General features: G+C 41.1%; 1 protein-coding gene across 12 annotated transcripts in view; it reads right to left on the bottom strand.

The window, feature by feature from the left end:
* Positions 1-23,905, bottom strand: part of PPP1R9A (protein phosphatase 1 regulatory subunit 9A) — a 148,518-nt gene that overhangs the window by 15,424 nt on the left and 109,189 nt on the right. For 9 of the 12 annotated variants that reach the window (XM_081163070.1, XM_081163065.1, XM_081163075.1 and 6 more), the window contains 8 exons: positions 23,697-23,832; positions 20,059-20,127; positions 18,507-18,662; positions 14,654-14,707; positions 11,956-12,185; positions 10,868-10,964; positions 9,394-9,565; positions 510-667 (listed from right to left, as the gene is read on the bottom strand). In XM_081163070.1, coding sequence (XP_081019196.1) covers positions 510-667; positions 9,394-9,565; positions 10,868-10,964; positions 11,956-12,185; positions 14,654-14,707; positions 18,507-18,662; positions 20,059-20,127; positions 23,697-23,832 — 1,072 coding nt within the window. The remainder of the gene's footprint in view (positions 1-509; positions 668-9,393; positions 9,566-10,867; positions 10,965-11,955; positions 12,186-14,653; positions 14,708-18,506; positions 18,663-20,058; positions 20,128-23,696; positions 23,833-23,905) is intronic. The other 3 variants (XM_081163067.1, XM_081163066.1, XM_081163074.1) reach the window with 1 other exon arrangement.

The following is a 23,905-nucleotide window of genomic DNA, read 5'->3' on the forward strand; positions in this document are numbered from 1 at the left end:
GATATAAGAGATTGTGAAGCAGATTATGGCATTTCAGGAACCAACCACACAGCGAGTTACTTTGAAAGCGCAAGTTCACCTCTTTGGCACCTGCTTTCCATCCCGCATCTCCTTTCGGAGCACTATTCCGATAATTTTGCACCGTTAAGCTTTTACCTTATCTGCTTTCCATTTGTAACCATTTCCTTTGCAAGGATTAGCATTTCAAGCTCTCTGAATCTAAATAAAATTACCTGCTAAGCATCGACTCGGTTGGGTTTGAATAAAAAGAATTAATAACATAGGGGGGGGGGAGGAAATAATGAAAGACAGCACATCAGAATGCGTGTAAAATTAAATTAGAAGTCTTGAAACTGCTGAAAGAACACAAGTGTTTTACCTTCAAACTGGGAGAAGAAATACCTTCTTTCATTGTACATTTTCATCACAAATTAGTAAACACTGCCAGGGAGGGAGCATGGTGAAAGGAAACAACTGGTGAGAAGGTTGGGGAGGGAAGAGAAAATCACCTTTCTTTCAAGACTGTCCTCTCCATCTGTGGAGCTGATACTGTCATACAGTCTTGTTCTAGTTGGCCTTGACCTTTTGTTCTTCACTGAAAGCTGAACTCGAGTCTTCAGTGCTTTTGAGTCCAGCCTTTCTGTCTCGGGAACTGCTTCATTAAAATCTTTCGAGAGAGAGAGAATAGAAAATCACGACCTGCATTTAAACATGCCACTATCTGGAGATACAGTCTGCAATTCTATACAAATCAAGCCATATTTTCATACAAGCTGCTCAAAATGTCATGCCCTTGTTTCAGTGGAAACCATTGTCCCTTGGTTGTCATCAGATTGTGTACAACCTTGGAGCTGCTGCATGGAAATGGGAGCATCAGAAGATACTGACGCCTCAGCAGGACCCGTGGAAAGCGAAAGAGCAAACCATTGTATTATAAAGTACACCTAGTTGATGGGCAGTTTAGTTCAGCCACTGAAGTGTGGTGGTTTAAGACAGCTACCTTGCCGGTATGACTCTACTTAAGATAGTACATATGAAAACAGAAGTCAGAGCTAAGAAGATTCATGCTTAAAGAAGAACTGTAAGCAACCCTTGGTTCTTAAAACACTCAAGAGCCACAGTACCATCCCATCTATGCTCACACACCTGCATATGATGTAATAGCTAAAGAGGTGAGGATATGACACACAAACTGCACCCCTAACACTGACCTACATTCGGACATAGAACCAGATTTTAAAAATGCAGCTGCTGATTTGGAACTGGCAAATGATGTTCTGTTCTGCTTTGGTCCTGGCCGCATGGAGACAAAAATTGTTTTACATTAAATTAGGCACCTATTTTGATAATTGAAAAAAATATCCACTAATTGTTTATATTGTCTAGTGATTTTAGACCTTTTCCTTGTCATGGTTATTAAGTTAATTTGCTTGTTTATTTCCTTTGGAGATTACCATGCTCACTTTCTTTGTTAACTTGGGAGCTATCCATTTTTGTGTATTCTAAAACTGTGCAGAAGCCCTTGCAGAGCCTTGTCTCTGGGTGGGAAGGAAGAGATTTGGTGAAAGCTTCTCCTTAAGAACCATTTGCTGAATCTTCCTGCCCCAACCCGGCAGGGTGGCAAGGCTTTGAAAGGGCTTCTTGAGGGGAAGCCCTTACAGAGCCAAATGCCCCGCTCCCATCACAGGGGCAGCAGTGGGGCATTTTGCCACAGTTGCCGAAACACCTCAAGCCACCTTCTCAGTGATGACCCGCGGAAAGCTAAAGAACCCTGGGAGCTGTAGATCTGTGAGGGAACACTGAGTGCTTCTCAAAGTTTGGTCCCTAGGTGTTATTGGATCATAGCTCCCATAATCCCTCGCCTGGAATTATGCCTGGAGATGACAAGAGTTGTAGTCCAACAACATTTGGAGATCTGGAGATAAAACATCTGGAGATCAAAGTACACTGTATTAGGATATTTTCACAGAATTTGCAGAATCATCACCAAAACACACTTCCCAGCATTCCATGAGAGAAGTCACAACAACTTCATATAAATTTGTACCTAGTCATTAAAAAAAAAATAGTGGGGAGGAGATCAAGATTTGTACAACAGTGTGTAGGGATGTCTGTTAATCCTTTGCCGTACTCTGTAGTCCTGCCAATGGAAGCTTCCCCTCTAAGTGCAAATAGCTGCTTTAGGAGGAGGGTGTGGTTTTCATACGGATCATAGTTCACATGTGTATGCAGGGAGAGGGTTAACCACCTCACAAATTGGAGTCCTGATCACATGCACCCTTTGGTTGCTATTTAAATGTTAAAAATCAAGCATGTTAATTGTGATCTTGCAATTGATATCATGTCTAGCTTGCCCCTCAGTTTGTAATAGAAGTACATATGTAATTATATCCTATGAGAAGCAGCTGCAAATAGGCTTATATAACCAATACTGGTGTCCCCACCCCATATTAAAAAAAACACCTGATCCATTAGGTGAAGCCAAAGTATTCAAAGTAAGTAAGTACGCAGGCAAGATGGGACCCGATAGGCATAAACATGGTTTTGACAGAGTCAGCTGAGACTTTTGCTGCTGATTGCACAAATGGAATCAGCATGTACCCTTTTGTGTCACTATGGTTACCTAAGTCCAAAAGATCTTCATAAGGTGTTTGAAACAATAATAGCCTTAATGCCTCACAAAGAGTACTTAGAGAGGATTTCAATTTAAAAGGAGGGGCAGGAGAGAATTAACTCCTGAAGGCAATTATGCTGAAGCAATTATTTATAGTCAAGAGAGGATTCAGGAACAAACGCAATAGGTTAACAGGAATTAACTTATTTTGCCAGGTGAATATTTCAGCGTGATTAATATAAAGAGAACAGCAACAACCCAATGGGGCGGAGGGGAAGAAGTCAGGTGAAAATCAGCAATACATATTGGGGTGTGTTCACACACTTGATCCTCCTCTAGAAAAATTGTCCCTCTTTTAAATGGTATTAATGCGATCTATTTTGAACAAAAAGCAAAAATCATAGTTAATAATGTGGTCTTAGAGGAAATCAGAATTGAGAAAGGAACCAGGCAAGGGTGTCCGCTTTCCCCTCTGCTATTTATTTCTGTTCTGGAGGTTTTGTTAAACATGTTGAGGAAAGAGGAGGAGGTTAAAGGCATTGTAGTAGGATCCAAGCAATATAAATTAAAAGCCTTTGCTGATGATTTGGTTTTAACTTTACAAGATGCAGAAACCAGTGCAGTGAAAGCACTGGAGCTGATTCAAGAGTTTGGGCAGGTAGCAGGATTTAAATTAAACAAGAGCAAAACCAAAGTTTTAGAAAAAAACTTAGATAATGAGGAAAGAAAAAACCTTTTTGAAAGGACAGGCCTTGTTTCAGTGAAAAAAGTTAAGTATTTGGGTGTGAATTTATCGGTAAAGAACTTGAATCTTTACAAAGATAACTATGAAAAATTATGGAATGAAATCAAGAGAGATCTTGAGGTATGGTCAAATATAAAACTCTCATTGATGGGCTGAATGTCAGTGGTTAAGATGAATGTATTGCCGAAGATGTTGTTCTTATTTCAAGTTTTACCAATCATTGATAATGTCAAATGTTTTAAAGAATGGCAGAAGGTATTGTCTAAATTTATCTGGCAGGGGAAAAAACCTAGAATTAAATATAAATTACTTACAGATATAAAAGAAAGAGGGGGCTTTTCCCTGCCAGATTTGAAGATATACTTTGAAGCTGCTGCATTCTGCTGGATCAAGGATTGGATTCAATTAGAGAATGATGATGTGTTAGACTTGGAGGGACTGGATAATCGATTTGGATGGCACGCATATCTATGGTATGACAAGGTAAAGGCCCACAGGGGTTTTAAGAACCATGTAATTAGAAAGGCATTATACAATGTATGGACTAGATACAAAGATCTCTTAGTAAGAAAAACACCAAAATGGATTTCACCAATGGAAGCATAGGCTCAAAAAAAGTTAAATATGGAAAACAAATGGTTGAGGTATTCAGATTTGTTGTTAGAGAATCAGGAAGGTTTTAAATTAAAACCATTTGAACAAATTAAAGATAAAGTGAATTGGTTGCAATATTATCAAATTAACGAATTATATAAGATGGATAAGAGAAATGGTTTTGCAACAGAAAAAACCAAATTGGAAACGGAGTTGTTAGATACTAATGATAAGAATATGTCTAAAATGTACAGTTTGTTGTTGGAGTGGCATACAAAGGATGAACAAGTTAAATCGGTCATGATTGATTGGGCAAGGGATGTGGGACATAATATAATGATGGAGGACTGGGAGAGGCTATGGAGGAAAGGGGTTAAGTTCACTGCATGTACAATGTTAAAGGAAAACATTATGAAGATGATGTATAGATGGTACTTGACCCCTGTAAAATTAGCAAAGATTTATCACAAAAGTGATAATCTTTGTTGGAAATGTAAAGAAAAAGAAGGTACTTTTTTCCATATGTGGTGGACTTGTCCCAAGGTGAAAGACTTCTGGGAGAACATTTATTAAGAAACCAGAGGCCTTTCTCCTTGGAATAACAGGTGTAGAATTGCCCAAGAAAGATGTTAAATTATTTTTGTATGCCACAACGGCCGCTCGAATATTACTTGCTAAAAATTGGAAAACACAAGAACTACCAACAGTGGAAGATTGGCAGATGAAGATGATGGACTTTTCGGAGCTAGCTGACCTGACTGGAAGAATCCGTGACCAGAAAGAAGAGGAGCTTCAAGAGGACTGGAGGAAATTCAAGGACTATTTGAACAATTTGTAATATAAGAAAATAGAAATTACTTGAAAGTAGTAGGACAAATTAAGTTATAATTAAATAAATGGGATTCAGAATGTCAAGAAAAGTGAATAAGATGACTATAATTGGAAATTGTTTTAGTTTAATAATGATATTGGAAAGCTGTTACTTTTAAATTACAAGGAAACTCAGAAGTGAGGGATTTGAGGAAGTCAATCAAGATGTTTAAAAAGTTGGATTTGTGAAGAATTAAGTTTGTTATTATTGTCTATTTGTTTATTGTTCCCCCCTTTCCCCCTCCCTTTCCCCCCCTCTCTCTTCTTTTCTTTTTCCTTTTCTGTTTTTGTGTATTAATCTGCTTTGTGGTTTGTGTTATTATGGTGGAAAAATCTAATAAAAATTATTTAAAAAAGAAAAAAAGGAAAATTGCCCCTCTTGCCGCTCCAATTGAGCTTTAATAAACCATCTCAGGTTCAAAGAGCAGTTTGGGGACTTTGCAATTAGGGCAGTCACAGGAAGCTACCCAGCTCAGTAGAGGCTCTCCAGGACTCCAGAAAGGGTGCATTGCGTGTCCAGGTGCCATGTTGCCCTTGACATGCAATCAGAGCAGATGTTCTGCCACTGAGCTGTGGTCTCTTCTCCAACACTGCACACATCTCCCTGACTCCGAAAAATACTTTGTGAATGTACAGGAGTTAAGACAGAAGTCTGGCTGCTCTAAGAAGCAACATCAAAACAAACAGCAATTCAGGGTTGTTGTTATTTTTACCTAAAAATGTTGGTTATATGTGAACCCTTTTGGATTGCAGCCTAAACTAATTCTTTGCTCCTACTTTCTTTCTTAAGGGTTATGCATCTATGAAGTCTATTTTCTGCGCAATACGCTCAGAGTAATGTGCCAAACAGAAGGGTGACAAAGGAGGAAGTTTTATAACTAACCCACAAAGTAAATAGTAACATGATACATGGTGGCATTCACTCAAAAGCTTTCCTAAGAAATCTGAAACTACAGAATTAACTGCATTGCTACTGACATTTTAAAAGCACCACATTTATGTGCATGGTACTTTCTTTTTCTTTTTTTAAAGTTGCTTTAAGAAAACAAACACGACAAGGCTTTCAAGCCAGCAGGTTATGGACAGAGGATTATAGCATTAATCATAGCATGTATGCCGCCTCTTCTAAAATGGTGTTACAGAATAGAAAATGGCAGTGGCACTGTTAAGAGGGGCCCCAGGTTCCAAACTGAGCTATTCAGACTAGAATCAAAATCTGTCTCCATTGCATAACTTGTCATCACATTGGGCAGACGCCACATTCAGTTATTAGTATAACTGTTGCGAGCTTTTGCGATTTTACAGGAATCACAAAATTCTCTCACTACACACACACACACACGCTGTAAGACTTCACCATCAAGCAATTCATTCCGTCTTTGAAATAGGAATAAATCATGCATTTAGAGCATAATACTGTCCCCTTCATGGATCACTGCCTTGCCGTGGCGAAGGGGCTTGAATACTCAGAGAAGCTATGAACTATGCCGAGCAGGGCACCCAAGATGAACAGGTCATAGTGGAGAGTTTTGACCAAACGTGATCCACCTGGAGGAGGAACCAGCAAGCCACTCCAGTATCCATGCCAAGAAAACTCCATGGACAAAGATGACAGGCATATAAAAGTTATGACGCTGGAAGATGAGCCCCTCAGGTCGGAAGGTGTCCAACATGCTACTGGGGAAGAGCGGAGGACAAGTACAAGTAGATCCAGAGTTGATGAAGCGGCTGGGCCAAAGCCGAAAGGATGCTCAGTTGCGGATATGCATGGAAGCGAAAGGAAAGTCCAATGCTGTAAAGAAAAATATTGCATAGGAACCTGGAATGTAAGAACCATGAACCTGGGTAAGTTGGATGTGGTCAAAAATGAGATGGATTTTGAGTGCTCACTGGAAGGACAGGTCGTGAAGCTGAGGCTCCAATACTTTGGCCACCTCATGAGAAGAGAAGACTCCCTGGAAAAAACCCTGATGTTGGGAAAGATGGAGGGCACAAGGAGAAGGGGACGACAGAGGATGAGATGGTTGGATGGTGTTCTTGAAGCTACCAGCATGAGTTTGATCAAACTGCGGGAGGCAGTGGAGGACAGAAGTGCCTGGCGTGCTCTGGTCCATGGGGTCACGAAGAGTCGGACACGACTAAACGACTAAACAACAACTGTCCATGAGGATTCCCACCATCTTGCATTACCACACTCTGAAATATCAGAGGAGGATATCTATTATCATTTCCTCGGAAGGGGAGGGGTGGAGAGACCAACTAGCAGTTTCTAACACACATCTAAATAAAGTGTATATTTCTTAAGGAGCAGAGGAGGAATGAGATACTTCCTGCTCCTAGTCAAATGCTTAGCATTTCTTGCAACAGCTGCTTCTTGCCTGAATTGCACAATGGTCTCATGACTCAGAACGCCCTACAGAGTTGCCATAGGCTAAGAAAATACTCCCTTATCATATGCCACTATTTCTCAAAAAAGCATTTCAGCCGGATAGATGGTCTCCAACAGCTATTTTTTGAACATTTTGCATCATATGGGGAAGGGGAACCTGTGGCTATCTGGATATTCTTGGACTACAATTCCTGTCACACCTAACCATTGGCCACGTTGGCTGGGGCTGATGGGACTTGGAGTCTACCATCCTTTGAAAGGCCTCTGGCTCCCTATTCCTATTTTTCATCTATCAAAGGTTTAAGTAAAAGCTTGTCCCTAGCTATACTGCATTTGCTCACAGATATCCATAGGACAGTTCAATCACACAGATACAATGGAATTTTAACTAAGGGTTGTGGGCAATACCTTCACTTCACACAATATGCATTCTTGACATGGAAAACACTTTTTGTGTGTAGGAAACAGCATGTAGACACTGATCATGTCTACACAAATATAGACACAAATATTTCACCCTTATGTACATGGGGAAATGCCATAGCGTGCTATAGCAAGCTTTCCCAGAATGTATATGGACAATGAAATGTGATGGGCCTACCACTGCACATAGGTTTCACATTGTTTCCTTTGTAGAAAGTGCTTATGTGCACTGCATGAAGTGGCCTCAAAACAGGGCCTTTAATGAAGAGTCCCATTACACAATTGCAATTCTGTCAGCAGAGCAGTTGTCATGATGGACTTATATATGCACTGAACATCAGAGCACTCAGTTCTAGAGACTCGTGTACACCCTCAACATCACAACATTCTGTTCTTATTTCCTCTCTTTAAAAACCTACAAGCCAAGGACATTTGCTAAAAGAAAATTATAAAGAATCTATTAAGGTACAGCCACAGTAGAAAGCCTATGCATAACCAGCAAAGGGCCGTACAAGCAGATACGCTGCTCCTATGATGAATTGAGGTTCTCATACACATATGGGGGTTTGTGTCCACATGTGAAGATGGCAGATGTGTGTTGAAGTGTGGATCTGCCAAAATCACACACTGAGACTTACTTCCTGCAGGAGTTTTTTCCTCAGTCATGTTCCATATCCAGGACAGATCAGAGAAAAGGAGTGTGAGAAAGGGACTAAAGGAAAGCTAGTGGTGACATGTGAGGGGAGAGAATGGCAGTCCTCGTGTACTTTTGGTACTTGGATGACTGCACACTGATCTATTTTGGCCCAAATACATTCGTTTGTACATGTAAACTGTACATATTTATCTATCAACACAGAGAGAGAGAGAGACGTTCATACATTTACACAAACGATTTGTTTATTTTTGCACATAAAAGACCCCTTTTGAAAATTGCGATGTTTTGTTCTCAAGTACACAACATAAAAAAAACCAGATATAGTATATAGAAGAGGAGGTATAGATTTATATTCTTAACCTTTTTATTAGCAATGTCAACAATGAACGGGGATAAAAATAAAACTGAACGGAATACATGTGCTTTTACAGGCATTATGAAATTATGTATGATAGTATTACAGATGGGTCACCACATCGTACATTACGCTGGCCACATTTTTATGTCACAGAGAGCCGTAAACCATCACCATATTCATGTCACTGGTGACTGCTTCGCTTCGCCCCAGTCACACCAACCACAATCCCTGGCTTAGTGTCATGTCTGAATGCATTATGTCTGAAGCAGGGATTGTGCTTTGATTCACTCCAAACAAATGGTGATGACATAGGTGCCATCTCACATCAAAGATTGTGGGTGCCTGCAATGACGGGTTTCAGCTTTGCCCACTGACTTTGTGGGGCCCCAGCCCCACAAATACATCATTGTGGGTGCCAAAGAACCCACAGCCCCCTGGAGTTGGCTCCAGTGGATGACGATAAGCAAAGGTTTGTCCTTGGCTTACCGGCCATAGTTGGTTTGAGTGAAACAATCCACAGTCCCTGGTTCAGAACTAACACTACGTAAGGGATCATGACCTATTTTTCCCAAGTACAACTGAGAAGGAGCAAAGGGTGCACAACTGACTTGTACACAGTAAAGCATGGTATACGGCTTACCACGTCGTGCAAACGCGACCACTCCGAAAACATTTAAGTCAGTACAACTATGTCACACAGAAACAACACAATCCTCAAGCTTATCATCTGGTTCAAACAAACCTTGACTTAAGGCATCCAGGCAAGACACTTGCTTTGCATCAAGGTTTTCCATGGCATCGCCTCTTGAGACTTCTGCAAGGGATGTTTGCCTTTCAAAAATGTTGTTGTTATTGTTAACTTGGCTCCCATTTTGCTTCAGTAACCTGAAAACCTCTGTTTCCAGTTCTCTGATCTAGGACAAATGAAGTTAACTGTTAGCAAAATAAATAAAATACCGGATTTTTCCGTGTATAAGACGAGGTTTTTTGCTATAAAAAATAGTAAAAAATTGGGGATTGTCTTGTACACGGAACATGGCATCTGGGGGAATTTTTAAAATATTTAAGCATATGTCCAGGATTTTGGCTTGGGCGGGCTAAGGCAGTCCCTCCTGCTGCCGTCCCCCCTTTCTCTCCCCCCCATCTCCTGAAGCCCCCATTGGCATGACCACTGAATCAAGAGCAGCTGCTGCCACCACCACTGAGAGCTGCCTCAGCTACCTCTCCTTGCCCATCTTTCCTTTTTTCCCTCTTCCTGTCTCAAACTCCCACCCTGCCCCCAGCCCGCTCACCACTTTCCTCAGCTCAGTTTGCTCAATGGCATGGTCCGGCACAGAGTGGCTGCTGCCTCCCCTGGCTTTTCCTTGGCACCTTGCTTGGGAGCCTGCTTCCCCGCAGCAGCAGCTGCCCCAGGCGCTGCCTTTGCTTCTGCACCACGGGGCATTGCATGCACCTGATGCTGGAAACTTTGAGGGCGATCGCCCCAAAAAAGATCAACAACTTGCTGCCACCAATCATCCAGATTTTCACTTTTGTTTTAGGGTTTCATTTTCTTAATTTTGGTTTAAAACAATAGGGGTCGTCTTATGCATGGAAAAATACGGTAAAATAAACCTTTTCCATTCATCAGATGAACAGAACCACTACCATGCATGTACTTAGTACCACACAGACATTTAGTACTGTTAATATATCAGGCATAGGCAAACTCGGCCCTCCAGATGTTTTGGGACTACAACTCCCATCATCCCTAGCTAACAGGACCGGTGGTCAGGGATGATGGGAGTTGTAGTCCTAAAACATCTGGAGGGCCGAGTTTGCCTATGCCTATACTCGACCCGTGTATTGGTAAACTATATATCATGGGTTGCTTTGTGCTACCCTGTTGCAATGCAATGATAATCTCCATGCAGTATAGTACTGTTGTCTGCTTATTTAAAACATTTGTAACAGGCTTGTTGATCTGGTGGATACTTACTGATCTGAACAGCTCAACTATTGTTCACATAGGCAGGCAGATGGTACACTACTTTAACCTAACATGTGAATAACTATACAAGTACACGGCTGTCAACTATTTGTGTACAGAGGTACACAGATTGTGCACTCATTGAATGCAGCATATGAACACCCCTACAGCCACACCTACTCCTAAACGGCAACAACACTTCCTAAATAAAGTCATGAAATAAACTAAAATACTGAAAATTACTTACACGAGCTTGTAAACCTTGAACTTCTGCAAAGTGGGCTTTCTCCAGATCTTCTATTTTTTTCCTTTCAGCCTCTTGTCGCTTGATGAACTCAAGTTCTCTTAGGGAAAAATATATTTGCTGGTTAGAAGAAGCGTCAGTTGAGATAGGTATCGAAAAAAAATTGATGGACTGCTACACTTCAGTATGTATTGTCTTGATAAGACCTGATAATAATGAGAATGCAGAAGCAAGCAGGAGAATGTGTGGAGCAAATACTTTTATATTAAAATGAATAAACTGAAGCTACATCGTAGGAGATTAACCTGAATTATCTCTTGTTTGCTTTATGAAAAGTTGTTAATCACCACAGTGGAAGTGGCAAAACCAAATAAATACATGTTATTAAAATTAGGCTTATAAATTTATTATGCAGGTGCACAGATAATATAGTGGTGGGTCGGCTTGTGCATGTGTCCTTGGAATTAAATCCTCTTTCCTTTTACCACACTTGTTTTATCTCTTAAAAGGTACAGATACAAAGATCTGGAAAGTTATGAGTAAACCTATTAGGAAGTATACATTTTTTACACATTTACAGATTTAACCCAGAGTGGTAATATATGTTTAGAAGGTTTAAGCTTTGGCCCAGTTCACACGTCCAAAGAGGGCTGATCTTGCCTTCTTTGCTACTTCCTGCTTACACAATGGAGAAATAAGTCACAATTCCTGGCTCAGAATTAAAGACTGTAGGCCAGCAGGGGAAGGACTCTAGCTCAGTGGCAGAGCATCTGATTTGTATGCAGAAGGCCTTAGGTTGAATTCCTGGCTTCTCCAGGCAGGACTAGGTGAGACTTCTGTCTGAAACACTGGAGAGCCAGTACAAGTCAGGGTTAGACCACACTGAGCAAGGTGCAGCAAAGGTCTGACTCAGTCTAAGGCAGCTTCCTATAATCATATGGAGATTGTGGCTTGTTTGAGCCCAAGCAAACCATGGTCTGTAGCCAAATGTTGTAAGTCAGGGACTGCGGTTTATTTCTCTGGCTCTCTGCATGCCTGTGCTACACAGATTGAGAAATTCTGCTCGAACCTGCATCTCAGCTCATGCTTACTTTTGCTGAAAGTCCTTAATCAGTTTCTTGGCTTTATTGTATTTCTTCTCCAGTGCCTGATACTGGCTCTGAGTTTCCTTCAGATGTTCATTGACGGTGTGACACAGGGTTTGTGCCTCAATCCAGTAGCTCTCAAGCTTCATCATCCTGTCCTTATTCTCCTCAATGTTCTGCTGAAGCTGATTCTTCTCCAGCTCCCACCTTACTTTCTCATTCTCAGCTGTCTGCAGCTTTGAAAGAGGAAGGCAGATGCTTTTACATTCAGGTACAGTTGGTTCAAAGTAACATGCATGAGGAACAGCAGCCTAGTGCTATTGTTATATGGCAGGTATAACCAATGAGATGCCCCCTCCAGATGTTGCCAAACTCCCGCTTCCATTATCACTGGCAACTGGGGCTGGTGGGAGTTGTGGTCCGACAACATCTGGAGCCCACCATGTTGGCTATCCTTGCATACAATAATGTTCAGAACAGAAATAATTTTAGAGCACTAAAGAACTTTCTAGACCACGTTAAGGCTAAATGAGTAATCTCAAATGCATCATTTCCCACCTTGCATCCACCTAGGCTTCTGCAGTTTTAAAATGAACACACTACTGCTTGTATTATTATTATTTTTCCAGAAGTTTGCCATGTGTCTAAACAAGGCAAACTGGAAATTAGTCATACAGAGATAAAATGAAGCATATTTTGACAAATTTATTGTGCAACATTACCACAGGCAGAACACTTGCTTCCTACCTGAAGGGTATTTATTGTTGCTGGAAGAAGCTTCTCTATTAACAGCTTTCATAGCTATAAAGTGGTGTGTAATAACTAATCACCTGCCTTTTATAGTTGTTGTTGGCATCTGTCTGTATCGAGAGACAATGGGGGGGTGCCTGGGGGGGGGGTGAAGCCAAACTGCTGCATTAGCAGCACCAAAGTGACCTCCCTGGGGCGCAACCCCGGGAAGTGAGTATGGAGGTCCTCAGCTGCCCAGATGACAGGACCCCACCTCTTGGCCTCGCTGGCGTGGTCCAAAGGAAAGCAGAGCAAGATGCTGGGCACCTGCTTGGCTGCCAGAAGGCAGAATACAAGGTGCCATCCAACCGCCTTAGGGACCTCACTCCGGATTTGTGTAGAATTTACTCCTTAGCCCTTTTTTTCTCCCAAATATATCCCGCAAAGCAGTGGAGGTTTAGGATCAGAGTTTTCCTTCTCCTATATGGGCTATGTTGCCAAGTTGAAGAGCCCCATCTGCCCCTCACTTCCCTCTACAGCAGGTGGCAGAAATTGCCTTCTTGACCATTCGACCCACTCTTGCTCTCATCCACTCAATCTGCTGGTGTCTGTCGAGACCCCTTGGCTACCCTCACCTGCTTTAGTTGGCAAGTAGAAGCCGTTCCTGGGGTGCTGTCAGCTTCTAGGAGCCATATGAAAGAGCTGAATGCGGGGGGGGGGGGGGGAGAGACACCAAAGGTGGACAAAGAAAGAAGGAGCCCAGCGTGCCCCCCCACCCCTTCCCTAACACTCCATACACCCCTTTATAGTAGGTTATGTATTTATACACCTCAGTCTAAATGCATTCATGCCAAATATGGTCCTAATTTTAAAGGTTCACAACTCCTGGCCTTGAGAAATCACTAGGAAAATCCAGAAAAAAGTGGGTATACCTTTGGCTCATTAAAATCAAAGGGCTGTCACCTAAGCCTATAATTGTGGATTTAACTTCCATTTAAATGGGTCTTTAGCATGTATAATAACATGTTATATTTAGGGTTTGTTGTGGGGGTAGAGAATGAAACATGCAAAAAATACAGCAAAGACTTCTGTTTTTAGAAATCGCAGATGAATGGATGTTAGCCAAGTGCAACAGCCTCTGAAGGCAGTAAGATTTTCAGCAGACAACAAATTAGCCTCACAAGGATTTCTAGTGATAAGTAAGACTGTAATCTGACAAGAAGATTTCTGATTTATTTATTTTTTTCAAATGAAGCAGAGAAGAAAAAAATCAAAATAGGAAGATTATAAAAAATTATGTAGGAATTCCCCTTTTATGTTTTCTCCTTGCAGACAGGCTCACTAACATCAGTGACGAAATAAACATTTATGTGTCCACTCTGAGTTTAAAAGAAACTTGTACTTTAACTTAATTAGTGGGGGGGTGGCATCCTCCAAATTCAGCAAGGTACATAAACTAAAAGGATTTTATTTTGAAATAAAACATTTAAATGAATGTCTCATGCAGGATTATGAACAAGGCTGGCTAATTAATATAACATAAATCCTGTTTTATTAAAGGAGGAAGTGGTATCTGAGTTAACTTCCTCTTACTTTTGTCTATATATAAAAAAAACAATACTTCGCCTTTCCAGAAGCAATTTCTGCTACATATATTAAAAGCAAATTCTTTACCATTCCCCTTTCAAGCCTGTTAGTGCTCTAATGATGTGGGGAAAGGAGTAAAAATTTAATATGCGATTGCAACTATTTTCCTTGCAGTAACAGTCATCATGATTCTCCTGAGACTCGAATAAACTATTTCTACCAAAACAAGCTCTCTGGAGCCACTGCATACAGAACCCCCCCCCTTTTTTTTTTTTTTGCTGCGTTTTCTCAATGAGAACTTACTTTTCTTTGCTTCCCTTTGGGCACAAACTTACAGCAGCTGAAAATAAGAACATTGCTCTTTCTAGTAGCCAGTAATCATTCTTACCTTTGTCTTCAGCTTCTGAATCTCTGCTTCTGTAACTGCATGTTTGATTTGCAACTGAAAATGGAAAACCACAAAGCGAACAAGTGAGCTGCAAATGCCAGAGCTCCAATTTTTTTTAAAAAAGACTTCTATGCTGCCACCTGAATACTGTAGTACACACAGCAGAAGGCCCACAAGACTGCTGCAGTGCAGTAGACTGTAAATTAAAATATCTAGCTTGGAAAATGACTCAGTCTATGCAAGTTAATTAAAGAAAAAGTGTTGCTGGCTAGCCTCTCGGAATATCAGATTAGGACATCGAATCTGCCAGGACAAGTCAAATGTCTTGAAAGAGGAGAAAATACTGATGGTTGTATTCAGCTTGTTAGCCAGCCCGGATTTGAATATCCCCGTGCACATGAATATTCTTAGGAAGCCTCACTAACACGGATTAAGCAAGCATGTCACAGAGGGCAGCTAAAAGGCTATTAAAAGGCCCAAGCATTATGGAGGACACAAGACATATAGGCTGCAACCAAGGAAGGAAGCTGTTGTGACCTTCAACCTACCGTTGTGTCGAACTCAATCTCAGAAGGATGAATCACTGAAAGTATTTATGGCTGGTCTACCCTTGTGACCCCCACCTCACCCATTACAAGAACCGCAGGAGAAGAATCTCCAGACTTGGACAAGGTACTATCCAGGGTGGGTGTTTGGACATTTTTTTGGGGGGGTGGGGGGGTTGTAATATGCCAGAGCAAAAACAAAACTGGATTTCATCAGAGTAGAATGCACATATTTCTCCAGTAGCCCCACTTTTCCATAAACATGCGCACACACGCTTACACACATGCACGCACGCACACGGATGTACTGTGCATGTACTCTCTCCTTGTATCACAACGGTCACAGCCCATCCTGCACTAGGAACATACATTCTCTCCCATTTTACACACACAAGACACAGACTTGCATTATGTATATATGAGGAGTGTAGTCCTTCCCTCCATAACAAACTGGTCCCCGTTTACCCACAGCATTTACTGGAGCACATGTTCTTCTCATTTCCCTGCTACAAAGGGCTGTGGGGAGATGCATGCAAAAGAATGCATCCTCGTCCTTTTTTCTGCTAAGGAACACGATAACTGTGTGTGGCATGTAAAGCACTGCATTTCACCTGTTACACAGAGACATGACATTGCGGTTGGGCTCCCTTTGGTCACAGAGAAAGGGCTATGCCCACTTATGGCCTTTCAGCGTGATCAAAGTGACCTCAACCGCACTCTCTTTTCTAAATGTCACAGGTGAAGCGCAACAACTTGTGGCTATTTATTTATCATCTAAATATATGCCTCCACCTTTCCATCCTAGTAAGTCCAAGGCAGCTAACACCCAACAAAAGGTACAGTTTCAATTTAAAAAGCCAATGAAAACAACTATCAAGATACAGAAAGGAGCAAAATGAAAACAAGTAAAAGCAACAGCCGGCTAAAGTAAAAACAGCATTCAGCACCAGGCAACCACAATCAGCCAAAGGTCAGTTAGAACAAGGTCTGCTGGCAGAATACCATTAAAGAGGTGGCAAGATGGGCTTCCCTGGGAAGGAAGGGAATTTCAGAGTCTGGGAGTAGCAACCCAAAAGGCCTTGTTCCCACTGACCCAGCTGTGGCCATCATGGTGGGGCATGCAGAGCTTACTTTTACCAGACAGTGTGGAAAAGGGAAGCAGTGAGGCTGGGGCTGTGTGGGTGCACCAGCAGGAACACCAGATTGGCTCTGCCAGTGTGCTTGCACTGTTCCACTCTTGCCACCACCTTGCCCAACCTCCACACAGACACACCACTATCAGAAGGGTGGCTTTGTGCATCCGCCACACTCGCCCTTGCTCTGATATTGGCAGGAAGCAAAAGAGGGCATCTCCTGCAGATCTCAGGCCCCAGGCAGATTCATCTTTTAAAATGTGGTTCTTCAGGTAATCTGATTCCAATATGCTATTCCAATAATCTTTATATAGATTCCACGTAAAAAGCAATTCCCTGAATAAATTTTGCAACAGAGAAGCACAGAACACCTAGCCTTAAAGCCAATCAAAAGTCTTAAATTATTTCTCCTGCAACTCTTACAGTTTAATCCATCCTTTTAAACTGAGAAAAACTTGTATCTCCAAATCCTGAGACTGTACAGTCCAGCTATCTGCTCCTGTGTTCAGCGCATGAATCCAGCACTTTCACAGCTTAATTGAAAATTACAGTTCATCACGTAGCTTCTAGCCCCCTCTTACTTGCTTTTTTGAAAACACTTACACAAGCAAGTGAACTATATTTAGGCTGTTCAGTAAATAATGCAAAACAAACAGACCCTCAAACAGTTTTGTAAAATACAATCTGCTCAGGTGCAGATGGCTTTATCAGTTTTCTCTTTCCTGCGCTACTAAAACAGAACCTCCCTCTTATAAAAAATAAATAACGAACGCTGACTGCATAGTCAGATAACTGTTGGAACATAGCGCAGTAGGTCCCACAGAGCTTGCAGCTGAAGCAAACAAGCCTGCCTTAATGACAAACCAAAGAGCATCCTGCGGTTTTTAGGAAGGATATGTTTCAGCAAGAGAAGGTTGTGCAACATAAAGCATGTGAGTGTACTTCTAACTGAAGTCAAAACACAGCACCCAAAGAATAAAGAAAACCATCTCCAGGCTACAATTCTAAATGCATATACTGGGGGTAAGGCCCACCAAACTGGGTGGTAAACATTAGGAATGGAGAGATCAGTTCTATTTCTGGTCGTCGACAGCTCTGCAGTATGCTCATTCCTAAACCCGTTCTGCCCTGTTTCAATGTGAATCTCCAACCATTGCTTTTTTAAAAAAACAGCACAAGCATTCTCATTATCTCAGTACACATTTTACCCCCATCATACACATTTAACACATATTTTTGTATGTTTTTAGAGCTGCACTGCAAAATTCAAAGCAGCACAGAAATCAAAAGGGTAACTGTGCTCCAATCCGTGTATTAGTCCAGGAAAGAATGAATAAGATCAGTTTACTTAAAAATGTGGGCCAAACCAAATCCTCAAACATCCCTAGTACACCATGCACAGCATCACAACATAAGTCCTTTGGATATCCACCCTTCCACCCTGGTCATAATCCTATCACTCCAACCCTAGTTACACTAGGATAAAATAGTTCAGAATGAAATTGCTTTGTTTCTCCAGGACAAAAGGAAGGGACTCACTTAGAGCCCAACAGCTTTCAACACCTTCACTCTGGCAAACAGAAGGCAAGGGTGTGCAGGGAAGACATGTTTAAGTGGGAACATCTTGCTGCATTCAGCTGAACTTATTGCCAAGTAGGTGTTCATAGGTCTGCAGCCATAAACTGAATTTTAAACTGGAGATTGCACAAGCAAGTATTTTAAATGCAATATTGAAGTCTGGTGGATTGTGGTAGGCACATTAGACCAGGATAATCAAATGACCAGTAATGATTTGTTTAAGTGAAAAGTGAGAGCATCAGATTTATAACTAATTATCTGGCTGCAATCCCCAGGCAACTTGGTCCTGAATCAGTATGACCTATTCAGTGAATTTTTTAGGAATGGAACTTTCATTCTGATCTTTTGTCCCAGCTTGTTTACAGACCTCTGACAAAAACAACAGCATGACCATTACAGCAACACATGTTAAAAAGAACTGACAAAATTTGTCTCATTTAACAAGAGCAGTCTAGTTCCAGCCATTTACATATATTGATTTTGAACATCGGTGGGAAATCAATTAAATCATTTACAGAGAGGAATCCCCATCCACAAAGAATGCAATTGTATGAATCAATACTGTCTGAAAACCAAACTCTGTGCTCTCCGCCTTACCTCTTTGAATTTGTGAGCCAGTTTGCTAGTGTCCACTTCTGTCGGGGAAAACATGTCATCGTTTTCAGGAAGCTCAAACACTTCAATGGCCATATCACCTCCTGGAAGGACAGGCCCCATGTCGTCCTCATCTTCATCTGTGGCATATTCTCCTGTCTTAGAAGCACAGAATTAAAGCATTTCTGAAATCCTCTCTCCTTAATGAAATATAGGACCTCACTGAACGCAGTTTTCAAAACAAAAACTGGGCAGGCTTGCTTGATCAAGAAAGCCTATCCAGGCATTTCACTTTAACGTGTGATCTTGATTTGCGATTTTAATATGTGTTTCATAATTGCTAGTTTTAGTTTATATTGTAATTGTTTATGTAACTTGTTTGTTTAATGTTTGCTTTTATTGGCATTTTCAACTTTTCTTTTACTCTTCATTGTAAACCGCTTAGAAGTATTTTCTTCCAGAAAGCGGTATATACGTGTTGTTAAATAAATAATAATAAACATTTTTAAAAAAATAATAATGGGGAAATAAAGCGAGCAAGCTTGAAAAAGCACTAGTAACAAAAAGCACATGGTAGAATCTTTCGGAAAGTTCTAAATTCTAAAAGTACAGCAGAATTCTAATGGCTAAGATCACAGGAATTGCATATCTTTCTTTCTTTCTTTTTGCACAGGTCCCATCCTTCCTTTATTAGGAGTGCAGGGGAATATGCAGCGTTAACTGATTCTGCCTCACAAGCACCCTGTTAAACAGACTACCAGAAGATGCACAATCCCCTCTCAATGACATGTGTACAGAAACCTCCCCTGTACCTGCAGTGGCACACAACTTGAACAGATTCTTGAGGGGTGACCATGGGAAGTGGCCATGTCTGGAAAGCCTTCTGTCCACCTTCGTTTTGCTCCAGACTCCTGCTAAGAAAGATCACTCTTCTTCTTGCCAGAAGCATCTACCTCACCTTTTCTTGCCAAAGGGAAGAAGGAAATTACAGCTTTGTCTGCTTTCCTGGTTCTCTCAGGCACTGACTGCTCTAGGCAGAAGTTAGGAGAGGAGATCATAAAAAAACAGTTATTGCCAGAAAGAACAAGGAAGGAAGGCAGCTGGGGAAACCACGTTCCTGTCTCAAAAAAATAAAGGACCCAAATAAGCAGTGAAGGATCTCTTCTTGCCAGAAGCACATCCAAGTGAAGACTAGACAGATGCTTTCCTGCCAGAGTTGCTTCTAAGAACCTGCAGCTACTACACATACAAGGAGGCTTTTGTGCATGTTCTCTCTTTTATAAGAGGGCTGTGTGGGAACTGACCAAGGATCATTCCAGTGTTGCCTACTAAACTCCATAGCTGTGTTCGGATCAAAACGGGATTCCCTAGTCAAAGTCCCAACTGCTATGCCTGTGGGTAGTCATATTTCGGCCTGCAACTGAATAAATGAAGGAGGGACTGTAGCAACATTAGCTGTTTAGAAATTATGTTGAATTAATAAGCCACATCTCAAAATATGATTAGTACGCCACATGAAGCAACGAATCAGACGCAAGTTACTTTCTTCACAAACCTTTTTAAGGTAACAGTTGTTATTTTTATTGTAGTTGCCTGAGGCTCCATGACATTCTCTGTCAGTATTCTAAAACAGTTGATAACAAACATTAAATAAGAACTCTTCTACACATTAATACGATGGTCAACAAACTCTTTGTCTTCTGTATAGTTTCTACAATCATCCACGAAGCAGGAGCAAGGAACTCTGACAGCAAGTACCATATTTGCCTTGGTTTCTTACTAATGGAGTTCAGATGACAAGTTAACATTATGCTGAATCAGAGGGCAATGGGAACAAATGATACCCGCAGCAAAATTTTGCAGTGTTCTTGTTCAGGGTACTCCACCCAGTTTCCCCTCTCTTCTGTGCCCATTGAGCATGTTTAGTTTTTGTTGAACTGTTTTAGGTTTCCTCCCCGTTGAGTTCACCCGCCTGCAAATGTTTTGCACTTCTGCAAAGTTTTCTGCTCCTCCAAGCCTGCTGGTACACCTCTGAATTAGGCATGAATCAGAAATTGCTCACCGAATGGGGTGCAACCCAGTGGGTGGGTTCCTGTTCCTTACTGGTAAGGAGAGGGGTGAAGAAGTTGGCTTGGTGCAAACATACTGGCAGGTAGACCTGATTGGCTGCACTGGTGTGTTTGTACTGTGCTGGCCTCCCCATTGCCTCAGCCATCCCATTACGCCACAGCGACCCACCTGCCAGGAAGGTAGTGCAGCAGCATTGGTCCACTCAGCGAGTTGTTTCTGCCATGGATGGTGGCATTTTGGCTTCATAGAGGCTGTCACTTGAAGATCTGAGTTTGTTGTTGGTTTATCAAATGTGGAACAACACCATGTCCTTTCTGGCTATGTGATTTCGCTTCATACTTTGAGTTAAGGGCTGCATGATTGCATGCTAATTGACTTTCAGCTATCTGCAAAATGTCATTGTTCTCCCCATCTCCAATAACAAGTAAAAATAAAATTGGGAAAAACTTGTAAAGTAACATGTATATATAGTAGGCCTTGGGGAGGGGGGTGGGGAGGGTTATACTTGAAGCATCTCCTTACACAACAAAACCTTCAAAACTAATTACAGTGAGATAAAAATAATCTCCTGCCTGGACAGATAACAGAGCTTCAGTGTATTAACAAACCTTGCTCTTAATAAAGAGCCAGCCAAATCTTCCACGAGAAAAACAAAATTCAGACAAGTATTGGGCATCAGAGCTAGTCTTTTTTAAACTCAAATAAAAGAATTACTTTAAACTCAGGCTTAAATTTTATATCTATATCTACATCCATATCTCCATCCTATAAAAGTTAGTAGGCATGGTTTTTTTCCATCAAAAAAGAGATATACTGCTTTCTTCTCTTGATAACAGCGAAATGATTTCTTTAGCACTGATATCTAAATGTGAAGTCTTTTTAGAGCTGGAAGGCTGCAGAAAATGTTCCTATTTAAGTTGCACAGAAACAACATAATTTGCAAAAAAAATCCATGGAAAACAAGAAACTACAATTCTTGAAAATGTTGGCATTTATTGTAAAAAACTTTTACTGTTCTGAGAGACTATTTCATCAATAGGATTATACTGGCATCTGTTGGTTGAGAGTTTTTAGAACTCACCACTTGTTTTTAAAGATGCTTCTGCCAGCTGTATGTATAATCAATGATATTATTATTATTATTATTATTTGCAGCTGATGTAGTAAATTTTACATTGTTGTTAGCTGCTCTGAGCACTATAACTACAGTAGAAAAATAGAATGTAAATTTTGTACATAAATTTTGTGCACTCCTTCTCTCCCTACTCCCAGGCTTCCTCCACCACAGTGGGAAGGTAATGAATGAACCGTAAGTTGTTCTGGGTTTCTCTATACTTGTGATGAAGGCATCACAGGAGAAAGCAAGCAAGCAAGATCAAGGCCTGCTATGCATATCACCCTGGGCAGAACTCTCAGGGGTGAAGTACTGCCTGAACTGCACAGTTCTTACTCTCCAATATGAAAAGCTTAGTCAGGCCTTAAGAAATCTTAGTATATGAACTCAAGGCCAAGTTACATACTTCCAGGTGAAACTGCATCCCCTCCAGCAACATATGATCTCACAACAGTTCTTCCTTTGGTTGTGTCTAGGCTTGATTAACGCAATGTGTTATATACATGGAGATGCCCCTGTATATATAGACCAGCTGAAGTGTTTAGAAAGTTCAGCTGGTCTAGAATACGACGACTAGATAGATTGCTAACTGGCATTCAATGTGGTGAACATATTTGACCAGTACTACAGTATATGTGCAGGCTCCCAGTTTGTTTCCAGACTCAATTTGCAGTGCTTGCTTTAACCTATAAAGAGTTAATCAGTTTGGGAGCAAGTTATCGAAAGGACTACAGGCATACCTTGGATTAAATTTGCTTCAAGTTGAGCGTGTTCGAGTTGTGCTCCGTGGCAAACCGGAAGTAACGGAGCGCGTTACTTCCGGGTTTCACTGCTTGCGCATGCGCTCAAAATGACGTCACACGTGTGCGCAGAAGTGGTGAAAAGCGACGTGCGCGTGTGCAGACGTGCCGTCGCTAGATACATTTACCTCTAGATGCAAATGGGGCTCCGGAACGGATCCCGTTCATATCTAGAGGTACCACTGTACTATCGAAAAGAACTCCCCATGAATACTCCCTCTATAGACATACGTGCTGGGCAGCAGCAGTGTTACCTTTATACCACCAGACTAAAAGTATCCTGTTCTCTTCATCTCTTAAAAGCTAATAATCTAGAACTGCTTCACTGTTGTCTAGTTTATTTTGGATATTTGGTTACTTTCTTTTTAGGTGTGTTGTTTTCATATTATTTAACATTAACTTGGTAAGCCACTTTGAAGACCAATTTTTTTTGAAAGGCAATATAGACATACTTAAAATAAATATAGAACTATTATTATTATTATTATTATTGATACAGGAAAGCCATTTCTTGATTAACATGGCAAGTAATTTAATTGACAAGGAAAAAAAGATGTGGATGTGCCATGCGTGGTGACAGCTGGTATTTACTGAAGCCTGAGAACTAAGAAACTCACTGACATGGTAAATACCAACTGTCACCACACTGATGTGCATTCATAAGGAATATTCACCATGTAAAACTGACACAGTAAAATCATTTTGTGATTATTTCACCACATGAGTGGATATGAATTGGTCCTCAGAAGGCATAAAAATATGTCTCTTTCCTCCTTTGTTTGTTTGTCGTCCGTCCGTCCCCCCATATTGGGTCAGAGGTGAGGACTGGAAACTTGTATTTAAAAAAAAAAAATCAAAGTAGGGTTGTCAAGTTTTTTTGTTTAAAAGAAGAAGAATCTGAAAGCGACACGACATGTATCGAGGACCAGAAACACCAGGGACAATATGGAGCCCTACTTAGCATTCAGAAGTGCAATTTTTCTGCCGCAACCCAGAGAGTGCTTTCAGCAACAACACTCTTACATATTTACAGAGAAATTTATTGTGCCTAACATGACTATCTATGATTGTGGTCTTGTGAAACGGGGTGGGGATGTTCATTTGCAAAAGGAGTCGTTTCCTACTGTGATTAGACAAAGCATTTGAGAGAGAATGAAATGCAGGAAAGGGAACTTCACGAAGTTACAAGAGAAAGAACAAACATATTACCTCATCGTCATCTGCGTCATATTGTGCATAATGCTGTTCCAGAAGCTCTCTTTGGCGACGTTCCTGCTCTAGGGTCTGGCTAATCAGCTGAGCCACTTCACTTACTTGTCCTGGCCTTTCTCTGCCAATTATAAACCTGAGGAGAACATCAGGGAACACAAATCATTTTCTGTCTTCTCCGTATGATATATGAAATGATGGCCAAATGC

This window comes from Podarcis bocagei (genome assembly GCF_964188305.1).
Source record: "Podarcis bocagei genome assembly, chromosome: 12".
Lineage (NCBI taxonomy): Eukaryota > Metazoa > Chordata > Lepidosauria > Squamata > Lacertidae > Podarcis > Podarcis bocagei.